Below are 16,348 nucleotides of genomic sequence, written 5' to 3'. Positions count from 1 at the left end.
GATGCAATGATAGGAATGATGGTATTTTTATAAAGCTTTCAATTTGTTTTGCGATGTCACATGTAAATTATGGTAGTACATTTGTTACAGTACTGCTAGAATATTTATTTGAGATATTTGGCCAGGCCCTGCACCGTACACGCCGACCGCAAGGGGGCGAAATTAGAACGTAAAGGACGTCAACACTACCCTCATCTGGGGGGAAAATGGCGACTTCGAAGAGGTGCAACGTGAGTTCGGAAAACTTAACCGTAAATGATGTGAAAACACCTAAAATAGACATCAACAGTAAAGTAGATCTGATTATTCAGAGCAAAAAACATGCCAACGATGTGTTCGACGTTCTTGAGTATCTTCAGGTATGTAACTTAACGGAAACGTTCTAATGTGTGTGTGTTCAATGTTAGCTTTGCCTCTTGGTTTTGGAAAGCTAGCTAGCTAGCCCCCCCACATTTTGTCCCCATGGTTCTCTTGGTGATTGACGATCTATATTACATATCAATGCACATTCTCCCCACTTTCATCCTCAGTCAGAGAAAGAGAAGAACGTTGTTTGTGCGATTAATGGATGTACTAAACTGTTCAGCACGTTGTTGGAGAGGGGAGACCTGTATGTTGGGCAACTGCCCAAAGAAGAGTTGTTGATTGGTGGTGAGTATCAGTTTTGCTCTGCAACTCCAGATCTGGCAACCAGAAAAAAGGTATACTAAAAATATATAAACGCAACGACCAACAATTTCAACGATTTTACTGAGTTACAGTTCATATAAGGAAATTGGTCAATTTAAATAAATTCATTAGGCCCTAATCTATGGATTTCACATGACTCGGCAGGGGCGCAGCCATGGGTGGGAGCCAGGCTCATCCACTGTGAAGCCAGGCCCAGCCAATCAGAATGGCTTTTTCCTCACAAAAAGGCTTTATTACAGAAAAATACTCCTCGGTTTCATCAGCTGTCTGGGTAGTTGGTTTCAGACTATCCCGTAGGTGAAGAAGCCGGATGTGGAGGTCCTGGGCTGGCGTGGTTACACGTGGTCTGTGGTTGAGGGCGGTTGGACGAACTGCCAAATTCTCTAAAACAACATTTGAGGCGGCTTATGGTAGAGAAATGAACATTCAATTCTCTGGCTACAGCTCTGGTGGACATTCCTGCAGTCAGCATGCCAATTGCATGCTCCCTCAACTTGAGACAGCTGTGGCGTTGTGACTAAACTGCCCATTTCAGAGTGGCCTTTTATTGTCCCCAGCACAAGGTGCACCTGTATAATGATCATGCTGTTTAATCAGCTTCTTGATATGCCATACCTGTCAGGTGGATGGATTATCTTGATACAGGGGAAACGCTCACTAACAGGGATGTAAACAAATTTGTTCACCCAATTTGGGAGATTTGTTTTTGGTGTGTGTGTATGGAACATATCTGGGATCTTTTATTTCAGCTCATGAAACATGGGACCAACACTTTACATGTTGAGTTTTATATTTTTCTTCAGTATTATTGTGGCATTTCCTCACCAAGGACAACAAATGTAGTCTGATTGGGAAAAGTCTTTAGTTCAGTAACATCTATAGAGTTAGACTTCACAAATGAATGATATACCTTTAGGTGTCTTGTATCTCTATGTTGCTTGGGCCTCAGGCTATGCCGGCCACTGACTTTTTGTGTCCTGGCAGGTGATCGCAGTGCGGATGAGAAGTACTGCATGTTCATCCGCCACCGATACAACGGTTGTTTGGAGCTGCTGCTGGAGCACATTAGCCATGAATCATACCAGATTAAGGCGAGTTACTTTTTTGCCAACACCAAAAGGTCATTGTTAGGGCCAGGAGGGAAGACTCTGGCCTGGTCCCAGATCAGTTTGAACTCTTGCCTACTCCTTATCACTCAATTTCATAAGGAGTTTGTGAGAGAGCAGAAACACTGGCAACCAGGCTAAGAAAACTCTGGGCCCTAGTTAGTCCCAATTGTGGCACATAGAAGAAAAAAAACGAAATGTCCCTTGTCGGTCACAAACGTTATATAAAATTATATTTGAACATACTCTGCCGATTGGCCGTCGGGGTTGTCCTTCAGTGGGTTGAAATTTGAAACAAAATATCCACAGGAAAGTATTATTAAAACTACTTCTAAACGCAAGTCTCGGGCTGTGGCAATCAAGAGTTGTGCACGTGCTTTAGGTCAAGAGCAAACAAGATGGAAGTACATGCACTTAATGCATTCATACTAACTGAAGTCTTGCAGGTGTTTACATTTGCACATATGCTAGGGGTAGACATTTCAACAGCAGTACTGGCACTCTAAAAATTCTGATAAGTAATACTTTCCTGTGGATATTTTGTCAAAAATGTTGACCCACTGAAGGACCAAACTCACAGACAACCGGTCAAGTAAGTTAAAATTGTATTTAACATTCTGGCTTGTAATTAAACTGTTTGCAGTGCTTTGTTTCAGACTGTATACCAGTAATTGGTATCTCAGTCTGATTTAGGTTCTAGAATAAAGGGTCAGCTGCTTCATAAGTTCTGCTTTATTAGGGCCTGGTGTTTTTATGGTGTCTGGTCACACGGTAAAGAAAAAACATTGGTCCTAATCATTAGTAACGTATGGTGTGTGTGAAATGTACTTTTTTTAAATGAAGGATTTAGTAAAATGTTGAGTGTGTTTGGGCTGACGATGCTATTTATTCCGATGCAGGAGAGTGCCCTGTGTGCACTGATGGAGTTTGCCTCCATGGAAGGGAAGTTCCCCCTCCAAGACTTGGATTGGAGCGAACACTACAGCTTCCCAAGAGAACTCATCCAGGTAGGGGTTTCAGTTAAATACTGTACTACATGTTAGTTGCCTGGCGCAAATGTTACACAATTTAAACTGTCATAAGGGTGCATTTGCGCACCAAGATGCAAGTTTGAAGCTGGACCACATCTATTTATGTTTTATTCAAATCAAATATATTTTATTCAAAGCGACTTAGTCAAGTGTGCAGACATTGTTGGTATGGGTGGCACCAGTGGCAATCGATCCCAGAATCCTTGGCGTTACAAGCGCCATGCTCCACCAACTGACCCACACCTGTTACATTGAGATTTTGTCTGTAACGATCCATTGCTCTGTGACCAGGCAGTGGTGGAGCGGCTGCTCTCTCAGGAGGAGGATATGGCAGTTCTTATCTCCAGATTTCAGGAGTACCTGGATATGGAGGATGTGCGTTACTACGTCATGAGCTCCGTCCGGGAGAACGTGGGCAGGGTGATGGACAAAACCAAAGGGGTAAGCCCAACCAGGACTTGTGTCTGCGTTTGGAGGTTCTAAATGAGATGGTTTATTGTAACTTGTTTAGGTGTTTGTTTTTTATAGCAGTTATGTATTTTTAACATTCTTCACTATTTTGTCTTCAATCACCTCAGTTGACTTGTGCTCCATGCCTTAGCTCAAGTGTTGGGCTGTCATATCTGGCTGATATTGTTTGTTTAGAATGGTCTTGTCTTGTCGCTTCAGGCAGTGATGCCCATTTACCAGAACAACGTATTCACTCTGCTGTCCAATATCAACATGCCTAGCCAGGAGTCAGAACTCACCAACTACCTGGTCAAACAGGAAGGTCGGCCTGCTGTTTTGCTCTTATGCTATATATTAAAATGAAAACAATGCATTTTTAGTAACTTGTATGCAACATGTTCTTAAAATTGTCCATATTATTCAATGGGAAGGTGCATAAAGATGGAGGCCCCCCATGTACTTAGCACAAATGCTTAGTTCGCCGTATTGTACATTGCTCCGTTTTTTTTTACAGCATTAGCACAGTATACATGATCCAAATTCTAGCTCCAAGACGGTGGCAATTGGGAAAAAAACAAAGTAAATTGTGCTGGTTTACTGGTACATTGAACCATGTCGTGCGCCGTAGTTTACGAACTCTATGGGTAGTGCTAAAAACAATGATGTCATATCTGAATTCCTCTATCTTTATGCACCTTCACCATTGTTATGCAAAGGTACCGTTAATTTATCCGAGTGGCTGTGTTGCCAAATTCTCTGGATGTCTCTTCCTATAGCTAAACACCTGAAGCTTCTGTGTGTGCGTGGGATTCTCTACGCACAGATTTTTTTTTAGCTGCTGCTCCTTCCACTGCCGCTTCCCCCTTCCTCTCCGCAGCGATGATCGGACGTCTTTGTCTGGTGTAGCCGACAACCTTTGACATGTTGTAGAAAAGATGATTTAACAAACTTTGTCTGTTGTAACAGTAGGCTATTATAAAACATAAGCACAACAGACGGGCAGTCTAAATAGCGATTTCATGTTCTTTTTACATGAGCTATGTAGGCAGCAAATCAAACACAAGCAGAACACAGGCAGTCTAAATAGAGATTTAATGTTATGTTTTCATCGTCATTCAAACATTGTCGAGGCAGACAGTCAAAGTTGTAGTGTTTTTTTTTGGGGGGGGGGTAAGTAAGAAATGTGAAGGGAGGGTGAGCAGCAGCTACGTAGAAAAAAGGTGTGCGTAAAATAACACATAAGCAGAATGTGATTCGGTTCTTTAGCTCTGGGGAAGATGCTTCCAGACTTCCTTCTGTTGCTCAGCCTTAACTTACTGTGTGATCGATTGCCCCTTGGTTCATTTTACAGCTAAACATGAAGACTGGAAAGCAGCCAAACTAAAAGTAAGCAAAGCCTCCTATCAACTGGAGAAAACATGCTTTTTGTGTCTCATGATTAGAAGTATTGCTATAAGTGTGAATGTAATGATTATCTCTCCTTCCCATCAGGAACACAAGCGTGCCTTTGAGCGGTTGTGGCTCGGGTTTCTGAAGTATAAGGTATAAGATCCACTTTAACATATAGACCACCTTTGTTCCAGCCTAGAGTCCCAGAATTTTCAGTCTCATGTCTTTCATACCCTGTAGTTGCCCAGCAGCATGTACAAGAAGGTGCTGGTGATCCTCCATGACTCAATCCTGCCCCACATAAGCAATCCCACAGTGATGATCGACTTCCTGACTGCAGCCTATGATGTTGGTGAGTTGAGTTTCCATAGTTTGTCACCTATAGAACAATCTGACTAGATGCCACACTGTACTGAAAGAGAAGAGTACTGCGAGAAATATCTTATTTGTGGTGTACTCTAACCATGAGTGGGCATGAGTATGTTAGAACTTCTGTAATACAGCCATACTGATCACCCACAGTGGCATCCTGTGTAGCTTTTTTTTGTACGACTGGGAAAGTTAATTTCTGGTATATTGTTTTTTCTGTGTCTGTACAGGAGGGGCAATCAGTCTGCTGGCTCTCAATGGCCTGTTTGTGCTCATCCATCAGCACAACCTGTGAGTATTCCACACTCTTAGTGCAGAAAGTACTGAACCAGGGAACGTTGTCTTCATTAAGCTTCTGAAGGTTTAGGTTTTTGCATTGGATGCAAACTATTTAAACAGAGGTAGACATTACCCACTATCATAGGAACAAAAAAACCTGGTCCTAGCTATTGAATATGTTTCAGTTGGAGTTACTTTCCCTCAACACTAGAGTCAAGTGACTATTCTAGTAATAACCGTCTAAGTGTGTGCCTGTGTGTTTGCAGAGATTATCCCGATTTCTACAAGAAGTTGTACAGCCTGCTGGAGCCCTCTGTTTTCCATGTGAAGTACAGAGCACGCTTCTTCCACTTAGCTAACCTCTTCCTCTCCTCCACGTAAGACCTCTCTGTCATGATCACTCCATTAACTATCGATGACTGGCATTTTATCCTCACACTTGCTGTAAATCAGTAAACAGTTATCAACTATTTGTCCATGGTGTCTTTTCTTTCTCTCTCCAGTCACCTGCCAGTCTACTTGGTGGCAGCGTTTGCCAAGCGTCTGTCCCGCCTGGCCCTCACGGCGCCACCTGCTGCTCTGCTCATGGTACTGCCCTTCATCTGCAACCTGATCCGCCGCCACCCTGCCTGCCGAGTCCTCATTCACCGGCCTAGTGCAGCAGACGGTAAGTGTCCCCATTTCACCCCATACATTCACCTGTCTGGAGATGGGAATGAATTAATTTGATTATGATGATAATATTGTGGTGGTTTGACATATATAGGCTAGGTCTTAAAAGGGCTTTCCAATAGATAGATTTTTTGACATGGCTTGTCATTTTCTGTGTGTTTGGACAGAAGCCTGTGATGACCCCTACCTGATGGAGGAGGAGGACCCCTCCCAGTGCCACGCCCTGGAGAGCAGCCTATGGGAGCTTCAGGTGTTTAGGGGCATCCAGAGAAACAAACACATTATCCATAGAGATGAACACAGCCAAACTCACTGTGCTCTTCACTTTCCCCTCCTGCTCTCCTGAGTGTAGACCCTGCAGAAGCATTACCACCCTGATGTGGCCAAGGCTGCCATGGCGATCAACAAGCCACTGTCACAGCAGGAGGATGACATCAGTGAGCTGCTGGAGCTATCCACCTATGAGGTGAGGTGACATGACCAAATTCTGATTGTCCTTTCGTCCACTTTTTGGTCCTCCTGGTGGTTCACAATCCCAAGTGTTTTTACTTTGTTGGTGAGGATATTAATCATTTGTTAGCATGTTATGTTTGTCAGTGTATTGGTGTCTGTCACTAAATGATAAAAGCCATGCATGTACACCATGTTGTTGATGGAATGTGGCTCTGTGTCTGTGCACACAGCTGATGGAGCGGGACCTAAAGCATAAGCAGAGCAAGACTGTGCCGCTGGAGTTTGACCCTGCCACCCAGCTGCTGCAGGGCTCTGGGGGGGTGCTGGGCCTGAACTTCTCTCTAGAGTAGAGACAAACAACCCCAGGACACTCGCATACCTAGCTCTCTGAACCTCGCTGTCTCTCTCCCATATCCCCTTTTCATTCCACATCCACGATTACATCTTTCTGTTTGGAATTAATTGTACCCCAATAAACCTTTCTAGAAAACTGTGAGCTGTGTTTATAATTTAGTCTTATTGTCAGATAAGATTTACAATGTGTTGTAGATGTTGACTCATTGGTATGAATGTCAGCAATCTCTGTGAGACTGATATAATTTTATACAGAAGTTAAATAAGGTTTGACAGGGAGGGAGTAGCACTTGAAAGATACATTCACAACTCTATGCATTATGTTTATAATGCATTCGAATGGGGGCATTGAGATAGAAAGTAAAGCAATGAAGTTCAGAAAATGGAAAGAATCCACCTTGCTCACATTCGAGTATGTTCTACATTGGCCTCCGTAAAATTGCTCGGCATTCATTGGCTGATTGAATGACTTAGTGTAAACGTCATTACGTTTTCTTGCGTAGCTGCTTCCTGAAGCCCAACAGCAAAATAGACGATGGTAAGTGAAAATAAAGTAAATATTAGATTTTTTTTTAACCTTATTTATTTTTCGTTAACAGTGCTTGTATGTTGATGTATGGACTAATTGCCTTGTGACCGTAAACTCTCTAGATCCCAGCATATAAAGCATGTTGGTCTGCTAGGTAGCCCGAGATGGATGAACGATGATCACATGACAAAAAGTGGTCTGAATAACCAAACGCAGCACTGCTCAAATCAATCACCCTTTCAATCTGCATTGGGTTCTACTTTAAATTTGTCATTGTCTGTGAATCTGTGTGATGAGATTGAGTTTGCTCGAGTAGCTAGCTAACGTTAGCTAATTTCCTTCTCCATGTCTTAGCTAGCAGGTGATTTCTTCATTTTCTCTGGTTGTTTAGCTACCACACCATGTCATTTCTCATTCGTACTCATCGCAGCAAGTTACGTATTTAAATTCAGTAATATTCGTTTTTGTATTTTAGTTTGATTTCAACTTTATGGACCTTTTTACTTTGTGTCAGTGCACAAACCTAACGTTAGTGTTTGGTAGGGGCACTACTATAATCACTCACGCTTTAGTTTTGATCTAACTTGCAACCCACTAACAATTAAGCCTATCATCTATTGTCACCTTACTAACATTTATTTGTTTGTAGTTTCCTTAATTTTTTAAGTTTTCACTTTTGTCCCACCTTGTTTTATTTTTTTCCTTTCCAATCTTCGATCTTGCTTCATGTCAATCTCTCCACACACATCCTGTTACCCACCCTACCCCTGTCTCCAATCGTCTTCTGCTCTGTATTCAGGCTGGTCACCGGGTAAGTGCACGCTCTCTGTGTTGGACCCTGTCCTCTGCCTGTTCTACCTCTTCTGGAGGCTTGTGTTGCAGACTAATGGAGCGATGCCTGTCATAGTAACACCCCGTACCTTGCTAAACTCTAATTGTTAGCCCAATAATGATGTCCTGGTAATAAAGACATTTTACATACATACATACATACATAAACACCAAGAATGTTGCCATGTATTCAGGTGAGGTTATTGAGCAATCTGTTTGATACATTTAGAGGCAACTCTAAAAACAAGCTGTCTTATTTTGGGTACACTGACCCTTTGCTGGATGGTTGGTGATGTAGTATGACCTTTCTAATGTGTGATGTGGAAAAATAAATACACTTTAATTATTTGTTAGATCAGTTTGTCTGAACAGCGACTATCTGTGGGGATAGAGTATTCTGCGGAATTGGACCAGAAGCTTTAGTCCTTGATCAAATTGGCAAAACACAATCTTCTTCTAATTACCATGGAGTACTGATATACCCTACTCGAGAACTTATAGTTATCTTCCAAATCAAGGACCAAAGTTGTGGCATTTTTAAGATGAATTGAAATTCAATACGACAGACTAGTTGAGCATTTGCAAGTCACATGTTGAATTTCATTTCCTGAGTTGGCTGAGCTGAAATGGTATCGACTCCAAACTTGATGTCATCCTCCTAATGGACAGCCTACATTTTGTAAGTATGACAGAGCTCCCTCCTGTAACTGTTGCCAACATATCTCATCTCTCCATCCACTGTTTGATGCCAGTTGGTCCTGGTGTTAGGTGACCTGCACATCCCCCACCGATGCAACACCCTACCAGCCAAGTTTAAGAAGCTGTTGGTGCCTGGCAAGATCCAGCACATCCTCTGTACAGGAAACCTCTGCACCAAGGAGAGCTATGACTACCTGAAGACACTGGCCGGGGACGTACACATTGTCAGGGGAGACTTTGATGAGGTTTTTATATCCGCTTCCCTTATGCTTTATTACATGATCCATTATATCAAAATGTATGTGTAATCTTTTAATAGGTAAGGAAAGTGGATGACCTGTGGTGTTTTCTGCCTTCTCTGCCCTACAGAACCTGAACTACCCGGAGCAGAAGGTGGTGACAGTAGGTCAGTTTAAGATCGGCCTGATCCATGGGCACCAGGTGATCCCCTGGGGGGACATGGCAAGCCTGGCCCTGCTGCAGAGGCAGCTCGACGTCGACATCCTCATCTCTGGACACACGCACAAGTTCGAGGCCTTCGAAAACGAGAACAAGTTCTACATCAACCCCGGCTCAGCAACTGGAGCCTACAACGCACTGGAAAGGTAATGGTGGAATTTCTACAAATTAAGCCGTTGGCATATTTATTGGGTCATTTAGCAGATGTTCTTAAAGTGACTTAGTAAATTGCTAACTGCTAGCATTACACTGGTGTGTAAACATAAGCATTCCTCTCCCCTGTTTGGTTTCTCCTCAGCAACATCATCCCGTCCTTTGTATTGATGGACATCCAAGCATCCACAGTGGTGACGTACGTATACCAGCTCATAGGAGATGACGTCAAAGTGGAGAGGATTGAGTACAAGAAATCCTAAACCCAGGGCTGAAAAGGGAGGGGTGAGGCAAGGGGTGCTGTCGTTCAGTGTATCGTTTCATTCCTTTCTACCTGCAGCTCCAACTACATAACCACAAAAATGCTCTACCATAACTGTTTGCTAACTTAACTCTATAAAGAAATGTATAATATCTTTTATGTCATCCCCATTGGCATGTGTTCCACCCACCATGTGGTGTCTGTAAAATTTTTAAAATAAAAAAATGCAATTGTCACATGAGTTTGCATAATGTCATTCAAATAAATATTTGGTGCCACTTTTTGAATTGTATGTATTGTCATGTAAAATGTCTTGTAAGTACATGTAGCTCCATGGCCTTTTATTTTCCTGTAGCGAGTCTTCTCTTACTAATTTCACCCACAATAAGAATCCCATTTCATTCTCAGCCACCTGTTCATATTAAATTGTAAGACACTTAAAGAAAACACTTTTAGGGATACTTCAGGATTTTGGCAATGAAGTATGCTAGCAGATACATGTGGACTTCCAGTCATTGCGCTAATGCTAGTTAGCATTGGCTCGCAAAACTACCTCTAACTTCCTTCATACTGGACACAGAGACATAAAATGATATCCACAAGATCATCTGACTCTGGGGAAGTAGATAACAGGCCTCATTGCCAACATCCCGAAGTATCCCTTTAACACTAAAAGAAAATTACACCACATGTAAAAACACTGAAAACAAATGAGCGATGCCGTCATATGATTGAGGATAAGTCGTCTTGCTCCCCCATAGACAATGAGCTCATGCATTCACTCAGAGTCATCAGCCATCTAACTCCAGGAAGTATTTTTATGAACACTGATAAAGGCACAGATGTAAGCATGGAGTAATTTGGATAACAAAATGTGTGCAATACTAAAGCAAAAACTGCCCTGAGCACTTTAGTCCTGCTTTTTGGACTTCCTGTCTTTTGACACAGAATAACCTGGTGATGTCCTGTAGGGTTAACCACAGGCAAAAAAAAAGTTTTTGACATCAGATTCTAAAAAGTAAACTCCATACACCTCATTTGTTGATTGGGGATATTTGGTAGAATGGTTTATCCATATGTCCTTGGGTCCACGATGCGGTTGAGGCGTGGTCTTGCTGCGAATTTTGGAATGATGTTAATTCGTCTCATGACTTAACATGGGTGTTCATCCAACCTCTGGATACACATCTAGGACTAGGTCCTTCTCCCTTACAGAACCTACAAACAAAAATGTGAATCCTATGAGCACTTTTCTTATGCCTCAAACAGGTATGACCACCAATCTTAAACATCATCATTGTAGTACTTCACTGTCCCCCAACCTCCTTGTAGGATGTGTCCACCATGGGTATAGAGTAACCCCTATGTCCTACCTGTCCTGATGCATCTGTGCAGCACATTTTAGGTAATGTTTCTGGATGAGTTTATGTGCATGCTCTGTAAGCATCAGCAATCGTGTATGGGTAACGCTTCTGTCCTGGTGTCAGCTCCGAGTGCTGCAGTAGGAGAGGGACAGAGTATAGTGTTTCATGTCTCACCCTAAAGATCTAGAATCTGAAGAAACATTTGATATTTACCAGATTTGTCTTTCAAGGTAGTGTCTGATTTGACTAAAATGTGATGGTTTGCGGATGTGTTATTTGCCCCAAATACCAGCCAAAATGGGGCTTCAGCCATAGTCATAAGACTCTGTATGGTTTATAGTATATGCTGAATTTTTGGTGTCTGCCTTGCAGCTGGTGTTCTTTCCTGGATCTTTGGTGTAAACCCTGCAGCTGGTGTTCTTTCCTGGATCTTTGGTGTAAACCCTGCAGCTGGTGTTCTTTCCTGGATCTTTGGTGTAAACCCTGCAGCGGGTGTTCTTTCCTGGATCTTTGGTGTAAACCCTGCAGCTGGTGTTCTTTCCTGGATCTTTGGTGTCAACCCTGCAGCTGGTGTTCTTTCCTGGATCTTTGGTGTAAACCCTGCAGCTGGTGTTCTTTCCTGGATCTTTGGTGTAAACCCTGCAGCTGGTGTTCTCTGGATTCTCAAGGCTTGATCAAGGTTAACACTGACCAACGCTGCACCAAGAAAAAATGAAAACACATTTTAATTTGACTAATAGCCAAATACAGTTTAGCCGAATTATATTCCCCATGTCTTTTTTTCAACTTTCCTCTCATCGTGTGTGTATATGTTATTATGGATCAATGGGTCTATATAGAGACAGGTTGTTTTACAGTGGAGAATTAAGGAGAGTGGATCAGCAAAATAATAGCACATTTGGTAGCTAACAAAAACAACACCTTTACTTCTACTCCTGAAATAGTCTTATAACTGGTGTGTACTGTAGAAGAAATAAAAAAAAATGAAATAGAAAGGTTGACGGGGCTCCCAGACACTGCGCCAGCCATGACTTAATCAGTGTTACAATGCTGACAACCTCTGAGTCAAGAAGCAATTTTTCCCACATTTCTAACATTACATTTGAAGGACATTTAAGCATCTTTGCGCATAACTTGATACTTGGCAGATAATGGATATGGAGTCCTCCATTCGGTCCTGTCATACTTTGTTCTAAACTCACCATAGAGATGATACTTGCGTACAGTGAATGGAGAAATGATCAACCATCAACTTGACCACATAGTAGTAATGTCATAAATGAGACTGGACATGTCTTGTTAGCAGCCTTCGGTGATATAAGTGACTGTATGGCACTACCATGGCAACTTAATTCCAACAATCCAATCAAACATTCTGAACACCATAACTCATCTTTCTTTCTAGAGAGTGGTTCATTTTCTCTGAGTTTAGTTATTGTATTTGCGATGGTTTTGTAGTGTACTATTGTTGTTTTGTTGGTGTCTCTTTACATGGTTGCTTTACACCCTGGAATCCTTGATGGACTCCCAAATGGCGAAGTGCTTCAGGACACCTTGTTCCCCCCCATGATCCCTAAGGAGTGGGCTGCCACCTCTAAGCTTCAGACCGATACTTACACTGTTCTGAATATTCTCTACGAACGACACCTGAAAACTGAACATACCACGACCACCACCAACACTGAACAAACCTCACACCAGACAACCCAAGATGATGCTACGCCCACCTTTGAATCACTACGGACCCATTTAAGCTGAGCTCCGGACTGGGGAGAACGCTAGAGTGTGTGAGATTATCTGGAGGGGGCTTGTTTAATGAGACTGAAGATAGAAAACTGGAGGCAACAGGTTCTGTAGTTTTAGGTCAGTCCTGTGTGTTGGGTGGACTGGGCCTGCTACTGAAAATCAGTTTCAAAGGCCTTCTACAGGTAAAGTATTTGTATTTATTATGGATCCCCATAAACTTCTCTTAAGGAAGTTATACAATTTTAAAAACATTACAATACATTTCACAACAGATTTCACACCACATGAAGTGTGTGCCCTTGGGCCACTACTGTACTACCACATGTCTACAACACAAAATCCATGTGTACATGTGTGTATAAATCAAATCCAAATCAAACTTAATTTGTCACATGCGCCGAATACAACAAGTGTAGACCTTACTGTGAAATGCTTACTTACAAGCCCTTAACCAACAGTGCAGTTCAAAAAGAGTTAAGGAAATATTTACCAAATGAACTAAAGTAAAAATAAAATAAATACAAAAGTAACACAATAACATAACAATAACGAGGCTATATACAGGGGGTACTGGTACAGAGTCAGTGTGTGAGGGTTGAGGTTAGTTGAGGTAATTTGAACGTGTAGGTAGGGGTGAAGTGACTATGCTGTCCAGTACTTTAAAAATATCTTCTCATGTTGTCCTGGTTTCCAGTGGTTTCCAGAAGAGGATGTCTTCCATAATTGACCCCCCATAAACGTAACAGACATATACCAGGAGCTGTGCCAGGCCCGCCACGTCTGTTGACTCAATCCATCTGTAATGCATAGAATTGACTGGCTTGTATGCGAAGCAGTAATTGTTTCAAAACATCTCCTGCCATGTCACTGATGCGTCGTGAAACAGTGTTGTTTGATAAAGATATTGTCTGTATAGTTTTTTTGGCCTTTCCCCCCAGCATTCTCCCAGCCATTTCCGTGGCAGCAGGAAGAATGAAGTCCTCCACAATAGCACGGGGCTTGCCTGTCCTAGCCACTCGGTAGCTCACCATATAAGACGCTTCTAGCCCTTATTAATGGTATTTGTTGCTTTTATACATGTCTTACATCTGAAAAGTCGTCTTAATTCTCGCTCCAAAAACTCCTGTGGCTTATTTTTTATCAAATTGGCATGTTTTATTTCTAAATGTCTGCGCAAGAGTGAAGGTTTCATCGAGTTGTGAGATAGTACTTTTGCACATATAACACACTGTGGCTGAGGAAAGGCACTACTCCCAATATAAGTCAACCCCAAATCGTAGTTTTTGCAACTCTTCGATGGTCCAACGTCCCTGTCCGTTGTTCGGTGCTTTCCTTCAGCTGCATCAGATTCACAACTGTCAGTGTCCATGCTAGCTGGGCTAACAACAAATGTTGAATTACTGGTGCTAGCATTGGATGTCCTCGTGGATGCAGATCAAATTGTGTCGTCGACAGGTGCAGGTGTAGTACTGCTGGTAGTAGCAGTACTACCAGTAGAGCTGGAATGTGTCCATTTAACCGAATGAGCAGCAGCTACGTTTGGCTACATACGGACCATTAGTGGAATTCCCGCGAGAGAGTAACGGTTAATGTGATTGGATGTTAATTATTTGACTAGGCTACCTGCATTTGACATTGTGTTGTTATTTCGCTGAACACTAGGTGGTTTAATTTTATTTTGAGCAGTGAAACGAGGCTACTCAGGTTAGAAAAAAACACACCCAAATGTATAGCTCCTTTGGAAAATAGAAATTAATCACATTTTTATTTGGCGTACCCCCGACGGCATTGCGCGTAGCCCAGTTTGGGAATACCTGCTGTAGAGCATCTTCTGTTTCCAAAAGGTGTCAAAGTTACCTATGAAAGTTATGCCAACATAGCTACAGTAGTCTTTTAGCCAAGTGTGACATGCCAGTAGCCTGTTGAATCTTTCACAGACATGTACCAGTGATGGTGTCTGACCCCACATGGACTATGACAGCTTGAGCCCCCAGTGATGTGATGCTTCCTAAGGCTTTAGGAAAACACTACAACGTTATCCATTAATATCAATATAGTTTTGCTTTCCTACTGAGACGAAGGGTCTGGTTGCCTTGGAGCTTGATGTTGACCAAGAGGAGTGGCCCTAGCAAGAAGAGCGGCTGTTACTTATGTTTCCACCACTGAACACACTGCCTGCCAATATGCAACATTCTTCATTTTGATATTTGAAATATTTTGATAAAGATGTTCCTCACTAATATACTTGCTGTTTCCACATAATTCTTGTGCTTATTGGTTACTTTGTAATCTCAGTTTTCCCGCAAATTAACGCGCTGCCACTCAGTCCCCGTTAGAAAAACTCGTCTCAGATTGCAATCTACACATATCATGATATTGAAAACATGTTGTTTTTCCTAAAGTTACCTCTCTTTGAATGATGAAATTCTACAATAGAAAATAGGTATTTTAATTGTCTGGTTAAAGTCCTTGAATTGACCAATTGAATGGATTTATTGACGAAGTGAATTGACCTATTCCATTACTTTATGCCAATGTTACATTTAATTGAATGCTATAAACGAATGTAATCTATAACATTTTTTATGTATTTTTTTTATTTCACCTTTATTTAACCAGGTAGGCAAGTTGGGAACAAGTTCTCATTTACAATTGCGACCTAGCCAAGATAAAGCAAAGCAGTTCGACACATACAACAACACAGAGTTACACATGGAGTAAAACAAACTTACAGTCAATAATACAGTAGAAAAATAAGTCTATATACAATGTGAGCAAATGAGGTGAGATAAGGGAGGTAAAGGCAAAAAAGGCCATGGTGGCAAAGTAAATACAATATAGCAAGTAAAACACTGGAATGGTAGATTTGTAGTGGAAGAATGTGCAAAGTAGAAATATAAATAATGGGGTGCAAAGGAGCAAAATAAATAAATACAGTAGGGGAAGGGGTTGTTGTTTGGGGTAAATTATAGATGGGCTATGTACAGGTGCAGTGATCTGTGAGCTGCTCTGACAGCTGGTGCTTAAGGTTTGTGAGGGAGATATAACATTTAAAATAATTAATTGTACTATTTCAATAAGGGACATAGACACATGATTAGAAACGTGCAATGTAATTTGTCCTATATGGGTTTCAAAGCAGATAATATTTAAGAATGACATCAAGACCATTGCGCTGAGCCAGCCATACCTTTTTGTCAACATTACATATTACATTACATTTAAGTCATTTAGCAGACGCTCTTATCCAGAGCGACTTACAAAATGGTGCATTCACCTTATGATATCCAGTGGAACAACCACTTTACAATAGTGCATCTAAATCTTTTAAGGGGGTTAGAAGGATTACTTTATCCTATCCTAGGTATTCCTTGAAGAGGTGGGGTTTCAGGTGTCTCCGGAAGGTGGTGATTGACTCCGCTGTCCTGGCGTCGTGAGGGAGCTTGTTCCACCATTGGGGTGCCAGAGCAGCGAACAGTTTTGACTGGGCTGAGCGGGAACTGTGCTTCCTC

At 41.9% G+C, this 16,348-nt stretch overlaps 2 protein-coding genes and 1 long non-coding RNA gene across 4 annotated transcripts; all 3 read left to right on the top strand.

The window, feature by feature from the left end:
• The first annotated feature begins 159 nt into the window (after window positions 1-159).
• On the top strand, window positions 160-6,935 carry noc4l (nucleolar complex associated 4 homolog). The gene is made up of 15 exons (XM_014134223.3): window positions 160-359; window positions 531-651; window positions 1,675-1,781; window positions 2,696-2,803; window positions 3,119-3,268; window positions 3,497-3,599; window positions 4,629-4,663; window positions 4,769-4,819; window positions 4,907-5,018; window positions 5,266-5,326; window positions 5,581-5,691; window positions 5,818-5,981; window positions 6,154-6,236; window positions 6,339-6,452; window positions 6,670-6,935. The coding sequence occupies exons 1-15, from the start codon at window positions 207-209 to the stop codon at window positions 6,787-6,789; spliced, it is 1,593 nt and encodes a 530-aa protein (XP_013989698.1). The 5' UTR covers window positions 160-206; the 3' UTR covers window positions 6,790-6,935.
• A 352-nt stretch (window positions 6,936-7,287) lies between these two features.
• Window positions 7,288-10,018, top strand: vps29 (VPS29 retromer complex component). 2 transcript variants are annotated; one of them, NM_001140672.1, is made up of 4 exons: window positions 7,288-7,331; window positions 8,906-9,097; window positions 9,222-9,457; window positions 9,610-9,990. In NM_001140672.1, the coding sequence occupies exons 1-4, from the start codon at window positions 7,329-7,331 to the stop codon at window positions 9,725-9,727; spliced, it is 549 nt and encodes a 182-aa protein (NP_001134144.1). In that variant the 5' UTR covers window positions 7,288-7,328; the 3' UTR covers window positions 9,728-9,990. The 2 variants fall into 2 exon arrangements, with proteins under 2 accessions (NP_001134144.1, XP_045579230.1); XM_045723274.2 differs by having other exon boundaries at window positions 7,314-7,346; window positions 9,610-10,018.
• On the top strand, window positions 7,601-8,834 carry LOC145857651 (uncharacterized). The gene is made up of 3 exons (XR_014378556.1): window positions 7,601-7,683; window positions 8,122-8,133; window positions 8,766-8,834. It is a non-coding gene; the product is annotated as an uncharacterized LOC145857651 (long non-coding RNA).
• Window positions 10,019-16,348: the final 6,330 nt, after the last annotated feature.

Source organism: Salmo salar, chromosome 01 (genome assembly GCF_965601325.2).
Source record: "Salmo salar chromosome 01, fSalSal1, whole genome shotgun sequence".
Lineage (NCBI taxonomy): Eukaryota > Metazoa > Chordata > Actinopteri > Salmoniformes > Salmonidae > Salmo > Salmo salar.
This window is presented reverse-complemented; position numbering and strand designations above follow the sequence as displayed.